Consider the following 19,348-nt stretch of genomic DNA (forward strand, 5'->3'; position numbering starts at 1 on the left):
AAAAAATAGAAAAAAAAATGGACCCTCTTTCCAAAAAGTGATTTCATAATTTTCCACAATTTATAAGGCAAAACAGATGGCGGTGCAAGGTTGACACCTTGCATACTTGTGAGTAAGGGATAGCATGAGTAAGACAGCAAGAAACACCCACCAGAGAAGGGAGACTAAGTGACAGCTAGAGGGGGATTCCCGGAGAAGAGAGGGACCGATGTGGACCCTGAAAGCAAGGCTCAAGCCACCTCTGAGCAAGAGAAGCAGGGGGAAGGAGGTGAAGAGCTCCTGTGTAATAAAAACCTTCTTCAGTTATCAATGTCTCTCTTTTTTGAAAAAAAAAATTATTTTTTTATGTTTGAGAGACAGAGTGACACAGTGTGAGCAGGGGAGGGGCAGAGAGAGGGAGACACAGAATCTGAAGCAGGCTCCAGGCTCTGAGCTGTCAGCACGGAGCCCGATCCACATGGGGCTTGAACCCACAAACCGTGAGATCATGACCTGAGCCAAAGTCGGATGCTTAACTGACTGAGCCACCCAGGTGCCCCTTTAGTTATCAATGTCTCTTCATGAGACGGACAAAGAAGGTATTGTTCCATACATAGTTCTCTAGGTGTTCTCTTTGAGCCAGTTTGTTTGCAAATGACTTGTCCTTCACTTTTTCAGGCAGTTTCACAAGTATGTTAAGAGACTCCTCTAATGCATTTCCTTGGGCTTTCAACTCCCACAAGGGTTTTTAGGGCAGGGTTTGAAAATGAGAAAGATGAAAACACATTGCTCTTAGAAGTGAGAGAACTGGATTGGGTGTGGGGAGCCATCAGGTGCCTGGAAGCCCAAAGGCTGGTGAGAGGCAGTGTGATTTTGGGAAGAGTAAATGGGAGACGCACAACAAGCAAGGAGCTTGTTGGCTCCTTAAGGTCCTGGTTCCAATGATTCTGAATGATGTGGACATGAAATATTGAAACTCTTGTTTGAGCCAGTTCTTATAGTACTGTTGGTACCAGCAAAAGTCTAACATCAATCTAAATGTCCTTTCTAGGGGCAGATTAGGTCAAGTAAGGTAGTCACATCTTCGGGCAGGGGTTAGGTTGTAAAGTCAAAAGTGGCTGATAAGTAAAGTCAACATTACACTAGAACACTTCCTACCCTTCTTGCTTTGCCAGGATGTAGGCCCTTGGAAACAAAAAAACGAAAGGAACTTCTTTATTCCCTTTTTTTTCTTTAAAAATTTTTTTCTAATTTTTTTATTTTTCAGTTTTTTAATTTTTTTTAACATTTATTTATTTTTGACAGACACAGAGAGACAAAGTATGAGCAGGGGAGGGGCAGAGAGAGAGAGAGGGAGACACAGGATCTGAGGCAGGCTCCAGGCTCTGAGCTGTCAGCACAGAGCCCCTCGCGGGGCTCGAACTCATGAATTGGGAGATCATGACCTAGGCCAAAGTCAGACACTTAACCAACTGAGCCATCCAGGTGCCCCCCAATTTTTTTTTCTAATTTTAGAGAGAGAGAAAGAAAGATCAAAGGCATAAGTGGGGGAGAAGGGGAAAGAGGAAGAGAGAGAGAGAGAATGAATGAATGAATCCCAAGAAGGCTCCACGCTCAGCATGGAGCCTGTTGTGAGGCTTGATCCAAGGACCCTGGGATTTTGGACTGAGCCAAAGTCAAGAGTTGGATGCTCAACCGACTAAGCCACCCAGGCACCCCTCCCTTCTTTTCAATTGGGGCCACCCATTCCCATGGAGGGAAGCCACCTCTAGTATCATCAGGGGGATGGGCATAGGTGGTAAAGAAAAGAAAGAATATTACTTTCCTTGCTTCATTCTTTCTTCTGCTATTCCTCTCTTCCCCTCCCCTGTGTGCAGACAAAGCAAGAAGGCAGCCCTCTGCAATATCCTGCACTAGCCTCTGAAACATCTTGCAATATCCTCTGAAATATCCTAATCTTCACCAGGAACGGAATCTGCCAGCACCTTGATCTTGGACTTGCTGGCCTCAAGAGCCATGAGAAAGAAATGTGCTGTTTAAGCTACCGAGTCCATGGTATTGTGTTATAGCAGCCCAAGCTAAGAATATACATATGTTTGGTAACTCATAGAAAATTCACGGAAGGAGAAATGAGAACCGAAGAAAGCTGGTTGTGTCCACATGATGAGATCTAGGAGATATGATGAGATCTAGGAGACAGAGCCAGTGGTACCCAGGGATAGGAGGAAAAGCTACTTTTGGATGAATAAGATCTATTTATCTACACTGAAAACCTTTGACTTTGTAATATATGTGCATATAATGCTTTTAGTGATAAAAACCAGTATTAAAATGTTAAAAGTGTCTATTTCACAAGTCCCATCAAAACAGAATAAAACAACAGTTACAAAGCCCATGCTGTTCACTAATCTCAGTGATCTATTTGGGGCTTACTGAGCAGTTTGTGACAAGGCTGTAACTTTCCCTTAAGGTGCTGACTATTCCAACATCACATCCTGCTCTGTAGGGGGATGTAGGCATGTCTAAAAAGGACATACCTCATGTGAGAGCTTTCAGTGAGAAAAAGACTCCAAAGCTCATTTACTAGGTGATCTCTTAATGTGTTACAAAAACAAGGAGACTTACCAGTAGAACCTGTTTGGTACGACACCCTCCTGGATAAGCTGCCATCTTCTCCCAAATTCGGCAGAGCTGTATAACTGTTGAGAAGAGAAATTGTTCAGCACTATGACCCGTGGCACATCGGATATACAAATATTAGTTCACGGGATCAATAACAGTAAGAATAACAATGACAACAACGCTAGTGCCTACCATTTGTTGAGTACCTGCAGGGTAAATGATCCACGTGTCATCTCTACTCCTCATGTACACTCTGCAAGTCAGATATTAATATCCCCCCTTTACAACTGAGGAAGCTGAAGTGCAGGAAGATGAAGTGATTTGTTGGAAATCGCATACCCTCTAAACATTAGAATGAGCTGGGATTCATACTTGGTTTCACCTGGTGACAGAGCCAGTGGTACCCTGTGACCTAATGATATCACGTGCAGATCAATGTGTGGAATACGAAGAAGTGCAAAATCGAGACCTGGCTCTCAAAGAGCCGATAGTATGACCTGAACCTGACTAAAGTCATGAGGAATGCATGAGGCCACCAGGGACAGAGGAATGCCAAGGAGGGAGACTCAGAAATCAGGGATGCTTCACAGATGTGTGTGGATTCAGCCGAGGTCCGAATGAATGGCAGCATTCACACTGACAAAAACAGAACACTCATTGCAAAAGGAGTGATGTGGTCAAAGTGGTGAGATGTGCAGGGACAGTATACAAATAAGCCTGGCTTATCTACATAAATATAGATGTGAATGTTGAGGGCAACTTGGGAAAGGCTTTGAATGGTAAGTCAGGGAGCCCAGAACTGAACCTGCAGCCCAGGGGAGCCAGTGTTGTTGTTGGTCTTTTCCACAACAGCCAGAGAAGCTTCAGGCTATTCCAGCAGCCCACATGGACTACACCCACATGGACTACACCTTCACTTTGATCCAAGGGCTCCCCATGCATTATTTCATTTCATCCACACATCATCCCCGTGATATATGAAGTTAATTTACAGATGGCTCTACAGCTGGTAAGAGTTCAAGTCCACATGCTACATGGCTTCAGTACTCTCCCAAGGCCACTACAAAGAAACACTGCTCATGAGACAGGGTCTAATGCTCCACATACATATTCCATTCCTTCCAAATGTCATTTTTCTCTTACATCTTGCTCTTTATCCTGGCTCACTCCACACCTCTGCTCCTCTCCAATAATCTTTACAGCTCTAGAGAAGTGTCCTCATGGCAGCCTGGAGATTCCTGTTGCTCTAGGCATTCTGAGTCCCATGAACATTTGGCTACCGATGTGATAAATATCATTGGAAACATCTCCTTTCTACTGTGTGCCTGGTCTGTAACCCAGTCACATCCCAATCTTCCACCACTGCATTCGCCCAATCCCACAGTGAATGGATAATGAGTCATACTCTACTGAATACCATGATTGCTCAGCCTTATCTTGTCTCCAGCTTCAGCACTCACTGAAGGGTCAAATGACTCACCGAGTGATTCACCAAGGCTGCACATGCACTGGGCAAGTCCGAGGAACAGGTCAGCTCAAGTGAGTATTTACTGACCCTTGGAAGAGCTTCCTATGACAGTATGTCCAGTGGGTCAAAACAGACTCTAAAGCCAAAAAGAAAAGGCTGAAATATGTGATTACTAAGCAAGTGGCTCAACTGAGTCCAACGACACAGTATTTGGGTATTTGGTCAAGGAGAATTTATGGCTGTTTCTTTCAAGTCTTACTATTTTTCTCTGCCCCATCATGCCTGGGGAAAGGCTGCCTGCATACATTTTATGCTTGATTCCTTTTAAGAGTGCCACACAGAGCTGGGGACACAGTTCCCATCACAGAGATAACAACAGATGGGACAGTTCACTCTCTCTCCATTCAGAACCCAAGCAGCCAGGGCACACACGTCCTGCTACTTGTTTGCCAGCGTGTTGCAAACACTTGGCATCTGAATGCACAGACTTGGGGAACAACAGCAAGCACCAGGAATGGGAGGGTCTGCTCCTCCTTCTCCCCTTGCTCTATCTTTTTTATTTTTTAAAAATTTTTTTCAACGTTTATTTATTTTTTTGGGGGACAGAGAGAGACAGAGCATGAATGGGGGAGGGACAGAGAGAGAGGGAGACACAGAATCGGAAACAGGCTCCAGGCTCTGAGCCATCAGCCCAGAGCCTGACGCGGGGCTCGAACTCCCGGACCGCGAGATCGTGACCTGGCTGAAGTCGGACACTTAACCGACTGCGCCACCCAGGCGCCCCAGCTCTATCTTTTTTAAAGCCCAGAGCTACACTTCTTTCCATGAGTTTAAAGAGAACAGAGTCCACACCATTGTCTGTGTCTCTGTCTCTATATAAATGTACGTTAATATCTATCTTTATATATAAGGATTTATGCAACTGTAACAGAAGAAGGATGGTTTGAAATAATAACAACTCTGGGTGTGAAGCTGGACTCCCAGATATCCTGAAAACCAAATATTAACTCTGAGGGTTCATATGGGGCCACCCCTGCCCCCACAGAAAATTCATCTCTGTGAGGAATCACTGGGTGCTGGCATCTGTGTGTGTGTGTGTGTGTGTGTGTGTGTGTGTGTGTGTGTGTGTTTTCTATGTCTTTTTTAATTGATCCCTCTAGGCTTGGATTCAGAATCTGTGGACCAGTCAGGTATGTCCCATGATATTTGTTTTTATCGTCTTCAAGGGCTGCTTTGTTATTTGTGAACATCCAGAGGCCCCTCAAGCAGTAGATATACCAGACAATCCAATAAACCAAGCCTCTTATTCAGCTTGGTGACATTACTTCCGGCCTTCTTTCTCGAAAGGTCCCCTTTGGTGTTGGCGGACTCCACCTTCTCACTCTCTCATTCACACCTGAACACATTTCCTCTGCTGTGTCTTCACTGATGCTACCCACTCTGGCTGCGGTGGCTTCAGGACTTGCCTACCTCAATGTCAGTCTTCTTTTTTAGGCCCAGATCAAAATATACCTTTTCTATGAACTTTCTCCTACACACTAAAATTCCCAGTGGCCTCATTTCCAAAGATCTATGGTTCCACAGATGGTATCAAACTACAGGCCACCTATTTATATTAAACTTAGTAGCCTTCCAAGAGAACCTTCTAGGAATGCAAGGCAGGAGTTCCTCCCTATCTTAAATCACTCTAAAATATCCGAGACCACTCACTGCCCCTTTGACAGGACTACAAAGCTCATAGGTATCGGGAATCCTTTCCTTCCAGAAAGCGTCTAGCACATAGTGATGATAAGAGAGGGGAGGAGTATCGATTTTATACCATGCAAATTCCCTAGTGATGAATCTACCCAGTAAAGTACCACCCAGGTTTCCCAGTGGGCGAACAAAGGTCACTTATCAGAGGGATATGTTTTATTTCCATAGATCCACAGTAGAGGTCTATATCTAAAAAATAAACAAATGAACAAGCCAAAACTATAAAAAATCAGTACATTTGAAACTGCCAAGGATTTGGAAGCAGGGTCTTGCCTATTTACCCTTAGCCAAAGCTGCTCTGTGTACCTCACCTACTACTTTAAACATTTTCTCCCTAGAGTCCAGGCTGGAGTCAGAGCAAGAAAAGTTTAACAACTCAGAGCCACTCAAATTAACGTGTTAATGAAACCTGCAGAGTCTGACAGCAAAATTCTCCTCCATAAAGCAGAGAAAGGGCTCAAGGCCTTTTACTCAATGACACTGTCTCAGCCGCCAGTGGAAGGCTTTTTGTGTAGAACGAGTCAACATCCTTTAATACAATTCATAGTGTTGGTAGTACCTAAATAAGATTTATTTCCCTGTCTGTCTGACTCTGGCTCTAAGGTTTCTTTTGACTGTCAGAACACAACACTAAGAACTATCGTTACTATCTGTCACATCAGAGAAAACAGAACAGCTTTCTCCAGGAATGCTGAGCAGAGAGAAAGAGAGAGAGAGAGAGAGAGAGAGAGAGATCGATCAGAGGGAAGACACAATATTTGTTTTAGGAGGGCAACATTCATCTACTAACCTCTGTCGTAAACACCAAAACACCATTCTTGAAGGGTTTTGGGTTTTGTTTTTATTAGGCTAACACTGGTACAAACTATTGGGGGAAATTGGGGAAAAACTTTTTGAAGGAGTAGAAATTTTAGAAAGGGAACACGGAAAGGATTCTGGTTGACTAAGAATGCAAGGCAGAAAGCCCTTCCTGTCTCAAATCATCCTAAACTACCGGAGACCTCTTTCCTTCCTCAGTAAATATAACTTAATGAGCACAAACCCAATGCTCATCTACACTCCAGATCTACTATCAGCCTCAGGGCCTGACCCTCCACTCCGTCATTATGCTGGTCTGGGCCTGTCAATACTTCTCCCTCCTGCCAGGCTCCTTTCCAGAATGGTCTCTCCCTCTCTTTTCCTCCCCCCACCTCCTCCCTCCCCCCTTCCCTCCTTCTTTCTTCTTCTTTTTTTTTTCTTTTTTAGACATCTCTCACACTGGTTTGCTTTGCCATCTGCCGTTGTCTGCTGTGAGAAGAGTCCAGATAAAAATACAGTTAATTGCAAAGAATACAATGGCAAGGGTTAGTTTTGTTGTGAGCTTTTAACCAGTTCAGCCATCTCTGGGGCCGTCCTCAGGAGGCTGCAGAGATGCAACTGGATTAGGGCTGCAGGCTCAGGGGAGAACAAAGATGGATGCCACAGGAAGACCGAGAGCTTGTGGGTGAGAAGTAGTGAGAGTCATTGGCATTGCTCAGCGTTCCTGCTCTTCAGCAGACTAAGCCGGGGTGAGAGAAGGGGGGTGTGAGCACAGCTGGTGGCAACTTCCATTTTCCATCTTCTTACCATTTGCATGGTGGCTGAAGCCCCAGCAGGGAAGCATCTTTCTTTGAAGAGAAATCCCACTTCCGTGTGCCGATGCAAAAGCCTGCAATCATCACTGTCCCTGGAAAGTCTTCTCAATATTTCTAAATCAGATCAATGCAGCCACTCTTTCAAAGTGAGACAAGTGCACATTAGGGATTTTCTTCTGCACTTAGGATATTGGTGCGAGGACACGATTTGGCAAAAGGGAAGAGCGATAACATCTTTTAGATCTGTGGTTGACAGGATTGAATGCTTCCTCCACAAAGCTCCTCATGGAGACTTTCCCAGTGAGGAGGCAGGCCCCTGGGTCTCCTCCACACAGACTCCTTGAGAGGCTTCCATGTTGGCAGAATACTTCCTGCTGGGGGCTCTTTTCAAGGTTGCCTGCTTGCTCCTTTTTGCTTCTCTGCCCTTAACATTCTAGAGGCAGGAGGCCTGCAAATTGCACTTCTTGAGATGGCTGACAGAAAACCCTGCCAGTTTTATTTTATTTGCCTCATCCTAATAATGCCCTGGGGATGGTCTGGGTACAAAGCACTCATCTACCTCATGATTCTCCAGTTCTCAATGCTGTTACTGCATTCTTCTTAGGAAAAAAGAGATGGCACCTTGAGGACTTCAAATGAATTCCTAACGCCAGGCCCGAGGCACTGCAAATATCAAGCTCTTTCGTCCACCAGCTTCAACAGGAAGAAAGAGAATCCATCCACAGAAATCCATGGTCGTCAGAAGTGTGCCGGATACTCTGGTTCTACAGCACGGAACAAGGCCTGACCTCACTTGAAGGGAATAGCACACCCCGAGGTACCTAAAGTAGTTTCATAAAGCTTCCCTAAGCGTTGGCACAAGTCTTCTTCCTGGCTGGTGGGTATAGGGATAGGTGGTGAGAGACACATCATGGCTGTCTCAGACCAGCACTCCTGTCGCCAACACATGCAAATTCCTCACACCAAAGGCTAGAATATCACGGATAACATATAGTAATCATGTATAATGTTCAATTCAGAGTTCTATGGTGGCCTATGCAGGAGAGACTCTTCCAGATTGGGAATCTGGCAGAACTTTCAAGATGGGCCCAGGAGGACAGTTAAAATTCCTTAAAATAAATATGTGGTGGAAAAGTGTTCCAGAATGAACGGGTTAGTCTGAGCAAATAAACAGAGCTGCAAAGCTTAGGGTCGTGTTTTTGTGCTTGTTTGTGAACTGCAAGAGACCCAGCTTGACTGGACTATGTGCAGAAAGGTGAAGCCATGGGGGCCGAGAGGCTATAAACAGAGCCTGGGTGTGGGATGGATGCGGATGGACAGATGCAATCCTACTGAAACTTGCAGGGAGCTAATACAGACTGGATCCAAATGTCACCAAGGTCAAAAGACAAGAGCACCAAGGCTGTGGATTCAGCCTTTGCTGATGAACAGTGAGCAGGAATGGTGGCATATCACTGGCTCCATCAATCTCTCCTGTGGCTGGATTTATCAAATCTGTCACTGGCCATTCCCCAGCTGTCACTGAAGTCTGTCACATGCCCCACAGTTGGGTTTGGCACTTTGAGGCAGGCTTGGGAGATTAGACATATGGAGCTGGGGCTGTCTGGGAAGGAAGGTTCAATATGTGACCGAGGGCCACTTTCATTTATAGATACTTCCTGTGCACTTGGGTCTGGAGGTGTGTGTGTGTGTGTGTGTGTGTGTGTGTGTGTGTGTGTGTAATATGGAATCTTGGCCTTAAAGATGATCTAATATAGATGGAGAAATAAATATAAGATAAATAAAATAATTAGATGCTGAAATAGAATCTATGTGACAAATCCCATAATATCAAGGCAACTGATGATAAAAGGAGTAGCCCTCCATAGCCATACGATCATACCATCCTTTAAATGCACAGATGATAAAGCTCAGAAGTTGTGAAACATAAAAATAAGCAGGAGAAAATTGTCACTTGGAACGTAATTGGAGCTGTGTCTCTGTAAGACCAATGCATTAGGACCCTGAAGATGGAATGGGGGAGACAGGCCAGCTGGAAGGTGCTGCACCAGGGCGGGGGACCAGTGAATGCCTGATTACACAGGGCCCCTGGGTATGAGAAGGAGGGAAGGGGAGGCCATTAAATAATACAAACAAACAAAACAACATTTAAAAAGAAAAACATCTGACCAGAAGTGGAACATTAGAGTGGGTCATTTCTTTTTTTTTTTTTTAAGTTCATTTATTTATTTTGAGAGAGAACAGAGAGAGAGCAAGAGGAGAGGGGCAGAGAGAGGGAGAAACAGAGTCCCAAGCAGGCTCTGTGCTGTCAGGACAAAGTCCGTGAAGCCCAATGTGGACTCATAAACCCTGAGATCATGACCGGAGCCAAGATCAGGAGTTAGACATTTAACTGATTGAGCCACCCAGGCGTCCCCATCGAGTGGGTCACTTCTGAAAGCCCCATCACTTGGCCTGGGCAGGGGGAAATTTTACAAGCAGACTCCTCTCTGTCACAAGGGGTGTGGGTGCCTAGGAACCAGTGAGGGCTGGTTTCCCTCCGGCTCACAGGTCCCACCACCCCTCGCTTCCTCTCCCGCGTGATCTTCAAACAACAGTCCTCCCTCTGCTGTGAAATCAGCTCCTGATATGGGCACCGCAGTATCTGTCAGAGGGATATGTGGTAGGTCGGACAGAGAAGAGACAATTACATAAAAACAGGGGGAGGGAAATGGCAATTAAAGAAAATTTAAAAACCATACTGGCTTTTCCAGGGAGGCAAACATTTTTTTGGGGGGGTTTTGGATTTTTTAATGCAATGAGGACAGAGCGTGAAGACATTCAAACAACGACTATACTCTGGTTCTAGCAATTGCTTGACAGGCCATCTTAGGAAATTTTCTTAACTCCTTAGACCCGCAGAGTCCCCAAATGCTAAATGAGCATAATAACATCACTAATGCTTGCTGCAAGAATAAAGTTGAGCAGTTGGTGTGAAAAACCCTGCAGAAGGCTTGCTACAGGATGAATGAATGGTCAGTGCTAGTTCTGTCTCGCTCCTCTTTCTGCTACGGATTATTGCCATCAAGCTTCAGTATCCACAGACCCTGAGGAAGGCAAGAATGACAGGGAGAGGCAGATGTGACTGTCTTTTTCTTCCAGACTTTCTGGAAGCAAGGAAGGGTCTTAGATAAGAATTCCAAGTTCCCAGCCTCTGAGGCTGAATATTTTTTTATCATGGTCTTTCCTAGGGCAACAGAAGCTATTTGGCTTTGGATCACAAGTCTTATTGTTCTGGGATATTTTCTCGACATGCCTGTAGTTGCGTCGGCCAGGCAGGCATTGGAGTTAAGTAAGTGGGGAGAATGAGAGTCTTGAAGGTCTGTATCAGTGCCTTTTCATTTGATTTTAGGAACCTGGCAATTTTAGGAGGGTGTGTAACTTCTGGTTTTTCTTCTTCTTGCCAGCTATGTGATCTTGGCCTCTGAGTCCCTGGGAACAATGACTATGCCATTTGTAATATGTACTTACAATATCATGGTAAAAGGTTGGCCAAGATCACATTTTTTTTAAATATGAAAATCATAGTCATAAATTCACAAAATGTGTCTACTCACAAGGCCAAGCTTTCCTCCTCCCCAAAGCCCTGCCCTTCTTGGCAACATCACTGCTTGCAACCACTCTTGACATGGAAGAATGCAGAAAATCCTAGCATTATAAGATTTCTAAAGGGCCCCCCTGAGAGGCAGGGCTTTCTGGGCATCTTACAAATGAGCTCTTTAAGGAAAGAAATCCAGGTTCTCTTAAGCAGTCTAATGTCCTCCAAACTTTTCCAGACTGGGACTTGGTTTAAGGAGGTGACAAACTCCATTCAGACAAGTACTGGTGGACAGAACAGATCAAAAGAGCTGGCTAAAAAGTGGCACAAGGAAAAATGCTGACCTTATTTCAAAGCTTAAATAGCTACCAGATAGCATAATTGTGCCTGTCCAAACCTTAATCCTAGCACCTCCTTTCGATATGTCCCAGTTTTCCTTCTAGCAGCCCCTTCCATTCAAATGGTTAGGAACAGGTAGCTCAAAGTGTTCCAGGTCGCAATTGAAAAATGACGATATCACCTAGTTAAACAAGGCATCTAAGGTGAACAGAGGCCTCTCTTGTTTACATATTATGGCATTTCAGCTAGAGAATTTGTTTTATAAACAAGCACTGGGGATGACATTTAGCAAGCTCCCTGGTTTCCACTCTAATTGCCAGTTTTGTAGTTGGATACTTACATTATTTACATATTCATGAGAATAGAAATCAGCTCTGACATTGGAAAATTTCAAGCACATGGAAATCCTACCAAATCAGCAAGGACTATAATGCTCAACATATTTCATATACATAACTGAGTGTCTTTTTACTTACTGTCGTGCCTTGGAGAAACAGGATGGCATTAGGTAGCTATCTGTTTGCTAAGTGCACTTGTGCAGAAATTATTTGACTATCCCCGGGGAGCTGAGTTTCAAGGATCTATTTATCATTTATTACAATCTTGCCCTTTTGACATTTAGGGGCTACCAGGTCTATTAAAAAACAAACAGAGTTACTGTGAAGACAAATGCTTTAATACTTAATGGTTTACTGTTATTATAATCAATACTTTCTGAGTACTGCGCATCGGTTCTTCCTTGCTCCATTCATTCTGGTTCCATGGTACCTTTCAGCGATTGAATGCTAAGGGGGCATCTGACATTGACCTAAATGTCTACGACTTCAGGTACTGGGGAGACACCGAACTGCTGCTAAGGCAGCCCCGTGTCTAAATCCAGCGACGCCACACCAGGTCGGCTCGCTCTCAGGCCTCTGAATCATACACTGGCTGGCACTTCTACGATGCTTACTCTTCACCAGGCTCTGTGGTAAGTGTTTTACATGCGTTATATCAGCATCCTCACACGGTCCCGTGAGGCACATTCTCTTACTGTTACTTCTACTTTACAGTTGTAGAACCCATATGGTGACCTGCCAAAGGTCACCCTGGCATTGGTAGGACCTGACAGAGTAGAGAGCTCATGATCTTATCTGGCTTGCTGTATTGTCTCCTACTGGCGAGAAGGCACTACGACTGAGTTTTGGAAAATGCTGACCTTTATTCCTTTTTCAAGCAGTCACAGTTTGCCAAGATCCAGAACAACCAAGATCAGCAATGGCTTTCTGTTAGGACATAGGAAAGATTAAAAAGGAATGGAGGGAGGGAGGTGTTTTGTTTTTGTTTGTTTTGTTGTTGTTGCTTTTTTTTTTTTTGGTTTTTAGGAATGGATATGAAACTAAAAGGAGTATTTTTTTTATTTACTTTTATACAGGTTACTAAAATTCTATCGTATGCTATTGAACACATTGGCAGTATAATTTTCCTTTTCTATCAATATATCATTTTAGCTCAAAGTTAGTCTTCACTCATGCAGAGAATGCCGACTGTTAATATTTAGGGTTTCAATTATGTGTGAAAAGAGCCTCCTTATCAAAACATGTTCGCCCCCTTCAGAGCTATGATTCAGTTTTGTGTATATCTCACACATACACATAAATGCCAAAATATCGAAGGTGAGGTAACATGCAACCCTTAGGATTTCTTGCTTCTTTCATAAACTGTGATTCTTTGGAATACAGAGGAGTCGAGAAGGCTCTCATGTGATATTACTTGGAATGCTGAATCATCAAGCTCCAGAATAAATGAAACAATATAAACTGGTGAATATTCTAGAACTGCCACAAAATGAAGGGTAGCCCACCAAACTGTCCTGAAGGTTCTGTCTTACCGCCACAGAATTGATCACCCAATTTGGAAGCATTTTTTTAAAAATTCACAACACAGGGGCACCTGAGTGGCTCAGGCGGTTAAGTGGATGACTTTTGACTTTGGCTCAGGTCATGACCTCACAGTTTGTGAGATCAAGCCCTGCACTGGGCTTTGAGCTGACAGTGCAGAGCCTGCTTGGGATTCTCTCTCTCTCCCCCTCACTCTCTGTCCTCCCATGCTCTTTCTCTCTCTCAAAATAAATAAATAAAACTTATAAAAAAAATCACAAAACAATTTAACGTCTGAAATAAAACTGACAGGGAGATCCATGAACAGGAGAAAAAGAAAGCTGATGGGAAAGACAGAAGGGAAAGAAAAGTGATTTGGGGACTAATGCAAGGCAGCAAGATGAGATTTATTCTCCCCTCACCATTTTCTGTTTTAAGTTTTTGAGCTTGTTGGGGTGCCTGAATGGTTCATTCAGTCAAGTGTCCGACTTCAGCTCAGGTCATGATCTCACGGTTCATGAGTTCAAGCCCCATGTCAGGCTCTATGCTAACAGTCTGGAGCCTGGAGCTTGCTTCAGATTCTGTGTCTCCCTCTCTCTCTGCACCCCACCCATACACGTGCTCATGCTTTATCTCTCTCTCTCTCTCTCAAAAATAAATAACATTATTTTTTTAAATTTGAGTTAGTTGTAAATACTTAAAAGTATGAAAATACCATATCTAATAGACCAAGATTCTTTCTCTTGAGAAAATATGAAGGTCTGGTGACACTGGACGAGCCACCCAAGGCTGCAAGAGCAACAGGGTGGAGCCTCCCAACACCTCCCCACCCCCACCCCTCTAAATGTCTACATGAACACCTGCTCTCCACCTCACAGCCCAGACCCAGCCGCTTTGTTCGGTATGGTTTCTTGCTTGTCGTTCATGGCCTCAATGAACTTGGATATCCATAAGGGCGGCAAGTGGAAGTACACCTCCTGGGACCAGAGAAAAAGGGTCAGAGCCAGCAGGCCCCCCTGCAGATCTTTGCCAGGGGGTTAAGTGGAGCAAGCAAGTGAGGGGGCCTTTCCTCTAGAGCTGCTCACTGGCCTGAGCCCCAAGTGGTCATGTTGCTTTCCCAACACTGCAGACCACCCCCCCTTTAAAAACTGTCCCCCAGTGCAATCCCTAAGGGAGAGGCCGGGAGCCCAGTGCCACGGTGGTCTGCAAAGCTGAAGTATATGCACATTCCTATAATTTTCTTCTTCTTTTTTTTCTCTTTCAGTCACATCTGCGTTTTGTTTTCTCTCATTTCAAATGTTTCCCAACACATCATGTTTAGTGAGGTGTTTAAGACAGACTGAGAGATGCCGTTGGAGGCAATGTTTTACAGCACAGTTTGTACACTAGTTTATTGCCAAATTAAAATAAAGATGTAATCTGGCAGACTCAGCCTGCTGCTAAGCCTTCCTTGGGTGGTTTCCTGCACTGAGGCAAGCAAGTGAGGGGAAACTAGCAAGGAAGTGAAGAACTCTCTCTCTGCTTTCCGGTGCCGGCTCCATTTCCGAATGCAAAGAAACAAACAAACAAACAACCAAATGTACAGAATGTTTGCTTTGCGGACTGCTTAATTACGGAAATAAAAAAGATAATAAATAAATAAAGGAGAGCAAGATCTTGGTGGTCCTGTACTAAATGCTATGCATTCTTCGTTGTGTCCATTGTGACTGACGGCTATTTTGTAAGAATTCTTAGTAGTGTGACATTATGGGACCAGTATCCCTCTGTCCATTTGACAAAATTTCCATAGTATCTATTATATTTACATTTCTGGAGATTTCAGGGCTTTCCAAAGGTACACCTTCACAAAGACCCATTAGAAGCCAAGGAGGCTAACTCCTTTGTCTATACCGCATTAGGCCCTGGACAGGGCTCCCTAAGTAGCCAGGGTACTTCAGGACCTTAAAGGGAAAAAAAGGTACTGCTTTCTACTGCAGTCATTCCTGTGGTGTTTGGAAAGCCGCATGCTCATTCAAGAAAGCTTTCACCTCTTGGCAACCATCTAGACATTGAATATCATAGTCAGATTTCTCTCAGAAAAAAAAAAAGACTGAAACATCAGAAGGCCTGATTTTATGAATTCTGAGGGCCTTGGTCCATACACATTTGTCTGTGATGAAAAGCTATTTTTAAGAAAATAAATCTGATTTCCTATGGAATTGGTGGCCAGTAAAACTCTCTCTTGGGCCAGAAAGGACAACAGGCTCAACAAAACACTTTGGGTCCTTTAAAATGCGCACATCAAAAAACATCCTCTCGGGACTGAGGCACACAAGATGAAATGCAGTCAGAGCAGAACACTGCAGCTCATATGGGCTCTGTCCTGCAAGCCAGGGCTCCAGACTCTGTCCTCAGGGCCTTAAAAGTCTCCTGTACTGAAGGAGAGAAAAAGCAACGGCAGGGAAGTAAGGGGAAAATAAGGGTGGCGAAAGAGGGAGAGTATGTATTCAAAAGAGGGAGGGCACGTCTGAGAAGACAATGGGGGCAGGAGACCAGGAAGAGGGGGGAGAGGAGGACTCTGTTCACGGGTGAGTTCTCAAGGAGTGGCCACCTGAAGAAGATTCTTTCAAAGGGACAGCACCTTTTACTTGAGGATTCTGTTCACCATAGGCTGGCGTAGAAAAGCATCCAGCAGCGCGAGGACCAGCAATGAGACTAAGATCTTCACGGGGAGTTCTGCCGCAGTAGCAATAGTAGTTGTCACAGAAAAACTGATGAGCAATCCTTACATGAAAGAAGAAATGTTCCCTTTTCCTGGGCAAATATAGTCATTGGCCTGCCAACACCAGCACAGGGCTCTCCTTGGTGATCAGTGCAGCATCTCATCAGTGTTAAAAGCTCCATGATTCATGGGTGTTTGCTGGCTATTATTTTCATATCACTGACCCACCTGAGTGGCCACACACCCTTTCCACTTGACTTCCAGCCAACCTCATTGGCCAATGGCTCATCTTATGGCTGCAGCCCACTTGCCTCCCAGCAAATGCCCCACTCCTCATTCTGTGACTTAAGCCCTAAGATATGGAGTACTCTATCCCCTACTCATCTTAGAAGGCTATCTACAATTTTTTTTTTCTAGGATGATTTCTCCTTCACTCTCTCTAGGAAAAACAGAGAGCTCAACGGTAAGGTTGGTATCTTTCTGCCTAACTGCTAATCTCTAGATGTCATAATCAAGGATGAGAATGCTACCAAATTTCATATAAGCCTTTATTCCATTCACTGAACTTTGACATGTGATACCAATGAGTGGTTTTTCTCTTTGGGGGCAATTCATTAACTTCTCATAGTTTTGGTTTGTTAGCTACATACCAGCAAAGACTGTTAAGGCTCCTTCCAGCTCTAAAGTGATAGAATTCATTTGGTCCATGGTCACAGAAGGTATTTTTGGTCCAGACCAGGACTACTGCCATATAATCCTAACCGGTCTTCTTGCTTTTGACCTCATATTATCCCAGTTCATCCTAACTTTGCTACCAGAATAACCTTTGTAGTGTATACCTCTGAAGACATCATCACACTGGCCAAATTTTTCAAAAGGGTCCTAATTATGAAAACAAAACTTATTTTGCCTAGGAGTCAGGCAGTCAAAACAGCAAAAAGCAGTCAAGATCAGATTCCAAAAATATATACAGAATTAACTTTACTAAATTTCAGTTTCAGTCAAATGGACGCATTCTCAACCCTGTGAACACTGTTTTTCTAACTTTATATTATTGCTTAGGACATTCCTCTTGTGTACAGTGTGGTCCTCCAAACAGAAATATGACATATATTCTTTAAGGTCAAGGTGAAATCATTTCATAAGACCTCTATCTCCTGAACTTTGGGCTGCCAATTTCGTATAATCCATCCAGCTACTTCAACTGGGTATCTGTTATGTGTGAATGAGGGTACTGCCTTTTTGGCTTCTCTTAGGCTGTTAGTGAACTCATGTACATTTATCTTCTCTCCCTGCATGGACTGAATGCTCCTTGATAAACTGATTTAGACCAACACTGCACCATGAGGAGCATCTACAACAGAGCTGGAGTCTAATGTATTTTTGTCCATCTCATTGGAAGTGCACCTGCAAGCATACTTATTTGTGTAAACATGTGTTAAGGCAAAGACCAACACCAAGTACCATTCACCAAGTACTGTGGCTGAGTTGGGGCCACAACTCAGATGTCCACACTCCTCCAGCGTTGTTCACTCTGCCACAGTGGCTGTGGGAGGCCCTGTTTGAAGTGCTGGAACATGAAGGGTTACATGTGTGGGCATCTCTTCCAGCACAACTGTAGAGTTTCTACTTAGCCAGGTAAATCTGGTCCTCACTGTGCCTCTGGCCTCAGGGGGAAAATTAACCAACTGTCAAATAAAATACAGTCAACCCAGTGGATTAAATGACTAATTCTCTGTGTCCTAAGCTGCTCAGCCTCGCCTCTGGTAACTGCACCATCTTGGACCAGATGCACTGTGGCCTGACTCCAGGAATGAAATTTTACATTCTGCTGAAAGGGTAGCCAGGCTGCTCAAGAGGAAAAGAAGATACTAATTGTAAATCTTTTCTATTTTTAGGCTCAATGTGCATTTTGTTTGGCAGTAAGGGCAGCATGAATAAAACTCCAATCCTAAGAATTTTAATTTGCCACCTCCAAAATGCCCGAGTCAGTAGAGATCTTGGAAGGTTGCATCTACCCTTCCCCTGCCTTCAGGAAGAACCCCGCACATCTACATCTGCTCGACAGAAAAAAAAAACAAACCCTAGAATAACCTCCTCACTCACAGAAGTTCGGTATCTCTTTAAATATATGTAATTTCTAGCACAAGATTCCCATAAAAAGATTTTGCAGAGTAACTTCACTGAATCATTCACTTCACAAAGAGCATTGCAATATTTCACCTATTTTCTCATTGGCTTTTATAGCTAGAGTCTCATATTTGCCTGTAAATCCTTTGTTTCTTTAATTGTATCTGCTGTTGCTCACCTTATATTCTACCTGAAAATTTAAGCTTCTTAAAAGCAGGGACTAGAGATATTTTATAGTGTATATGTAGTATATAGTATATATCCCATAAAATATATACACATCTTTCTCTCTCTCTCTCTCTCTCTCTCTCTCTCTCTCTCACACACACACACACACACACACACACACACACACACACACTAGCACAACCTCAATGTTCTTAAAAAGTAGACCTCTCCTTCAGCACAACCACCAAGAGAAGACAGAGTTGTCTTGTCAGTGTGAAATGACTTGGTTCTGAATAATGTCCTCTATGAACATTATCACTGCTCCTCTGGCCATGTCTCTCACTGTTTTAGCAAATCACTAGTGTTCTTCACCTTTTTAGAGTTTTCCTTCCCAAGAAGGCTCTGAAAAAAAGCTCTGGGCCCTTAATCCAGAAAAATGTTCACATCTCCACATGCACAAAACACTGTCTCAAATTCCATGGGGGGTAGGAGCCCCTGATGGCCCATGGCATCTATTAATAACTGCCTCTCCACCATGTCTTCCTTAGTGTCAGGCTCTTCCCTTGTATGTTATTTCAGATATTTACACAGCTCAAGCAAGCACCTTGAAATCTTCCTTGCCTGCTCCCGACCCCCTGGTTCAGAGTTCAGGCTACTGCACAGAACAAAAGTCACTGCTGAGAAGAAAGGTAGAGACAATCAACTCCTGGTCCGTTCCCTGGAAAACCAGGCACTGTTGTCTCGAATGAGGTAATTGTGCTCACCTTTTGGTCTTGGCTGTATGCCAGAATCCAGTCCTCTTGCTTGGGGTGGAAAAGCAAGCTCTGAATGTAAAAGTTCAGCCGGTACTTCTGATAGGTGGCCCCTTCATCTGAGCTGATCAGTAAGCTGCTCTCAATCTCCGGGTCTGTGAGTAACATGATCTGCAGCCGAGAATTGTTGGGGAAAGAAGACAACAAAATGTTACGTTTCCAAACTTACAAAAACTAAAGAAAGGAGCTAACAGTTCGGTAAGACAGCAAGAAGGACTAAAGAATGCTTGGCTAAACAAGGACATTGGCTCTGTCGCTTTGTTCTCCTGGACCAATGCCATGAAACTGTTTTCACTAAAAAATCAAAGAGGCAGACAAGCTGGAA

General features: G+C 43.9%; 1 protein-coding gene across 12 annotated transcripts in view; it reads right to left on the minus strand.

The window, feature by feature from the left end:
• The window catches only part of SORCS1 (sortilin related VPS10 domain containing receptor 1), a 518,445-nt gene that overhangs the window by 169,589 nt on the left and 329,508 nt on the right, over positions 1-19,348 (minus strand). For all 12 annotated transcript variants that reach the window (XM_047826164.1, XM_047826162.1, XM_047826169.1 and 9 more), the window contains 2 exons: positions 18,976-19,134; positions 2,605-2,678 (listed from right to left, as the gene is read on the minus strand). In XM_047826164.1, coding sequence (XP_047682120.1) covers positions 2,605-2,678; positions 18,976-19,134 — 233 coding nt within the window. The remainder of the gene's footprint in view (positions 1-2,604; positions 2,679-18,975; positions 19,135-19,348) is intronic.

Source organism: Prionailurus viverrinus, chromosome D2 (assembly GCF_022837055.1).
Source record: "Prionailurus viverrinus isolate Anna chromosome D2, UM_Priviv_1.0, whole genome shotgun sequence".
NCBI classification, from domain to species: Eukaryota; Metazoa; Chordata; class Mammalia; order Carnivora; family Felidae; genus Prionailurus; species Prionailurus viverrinus.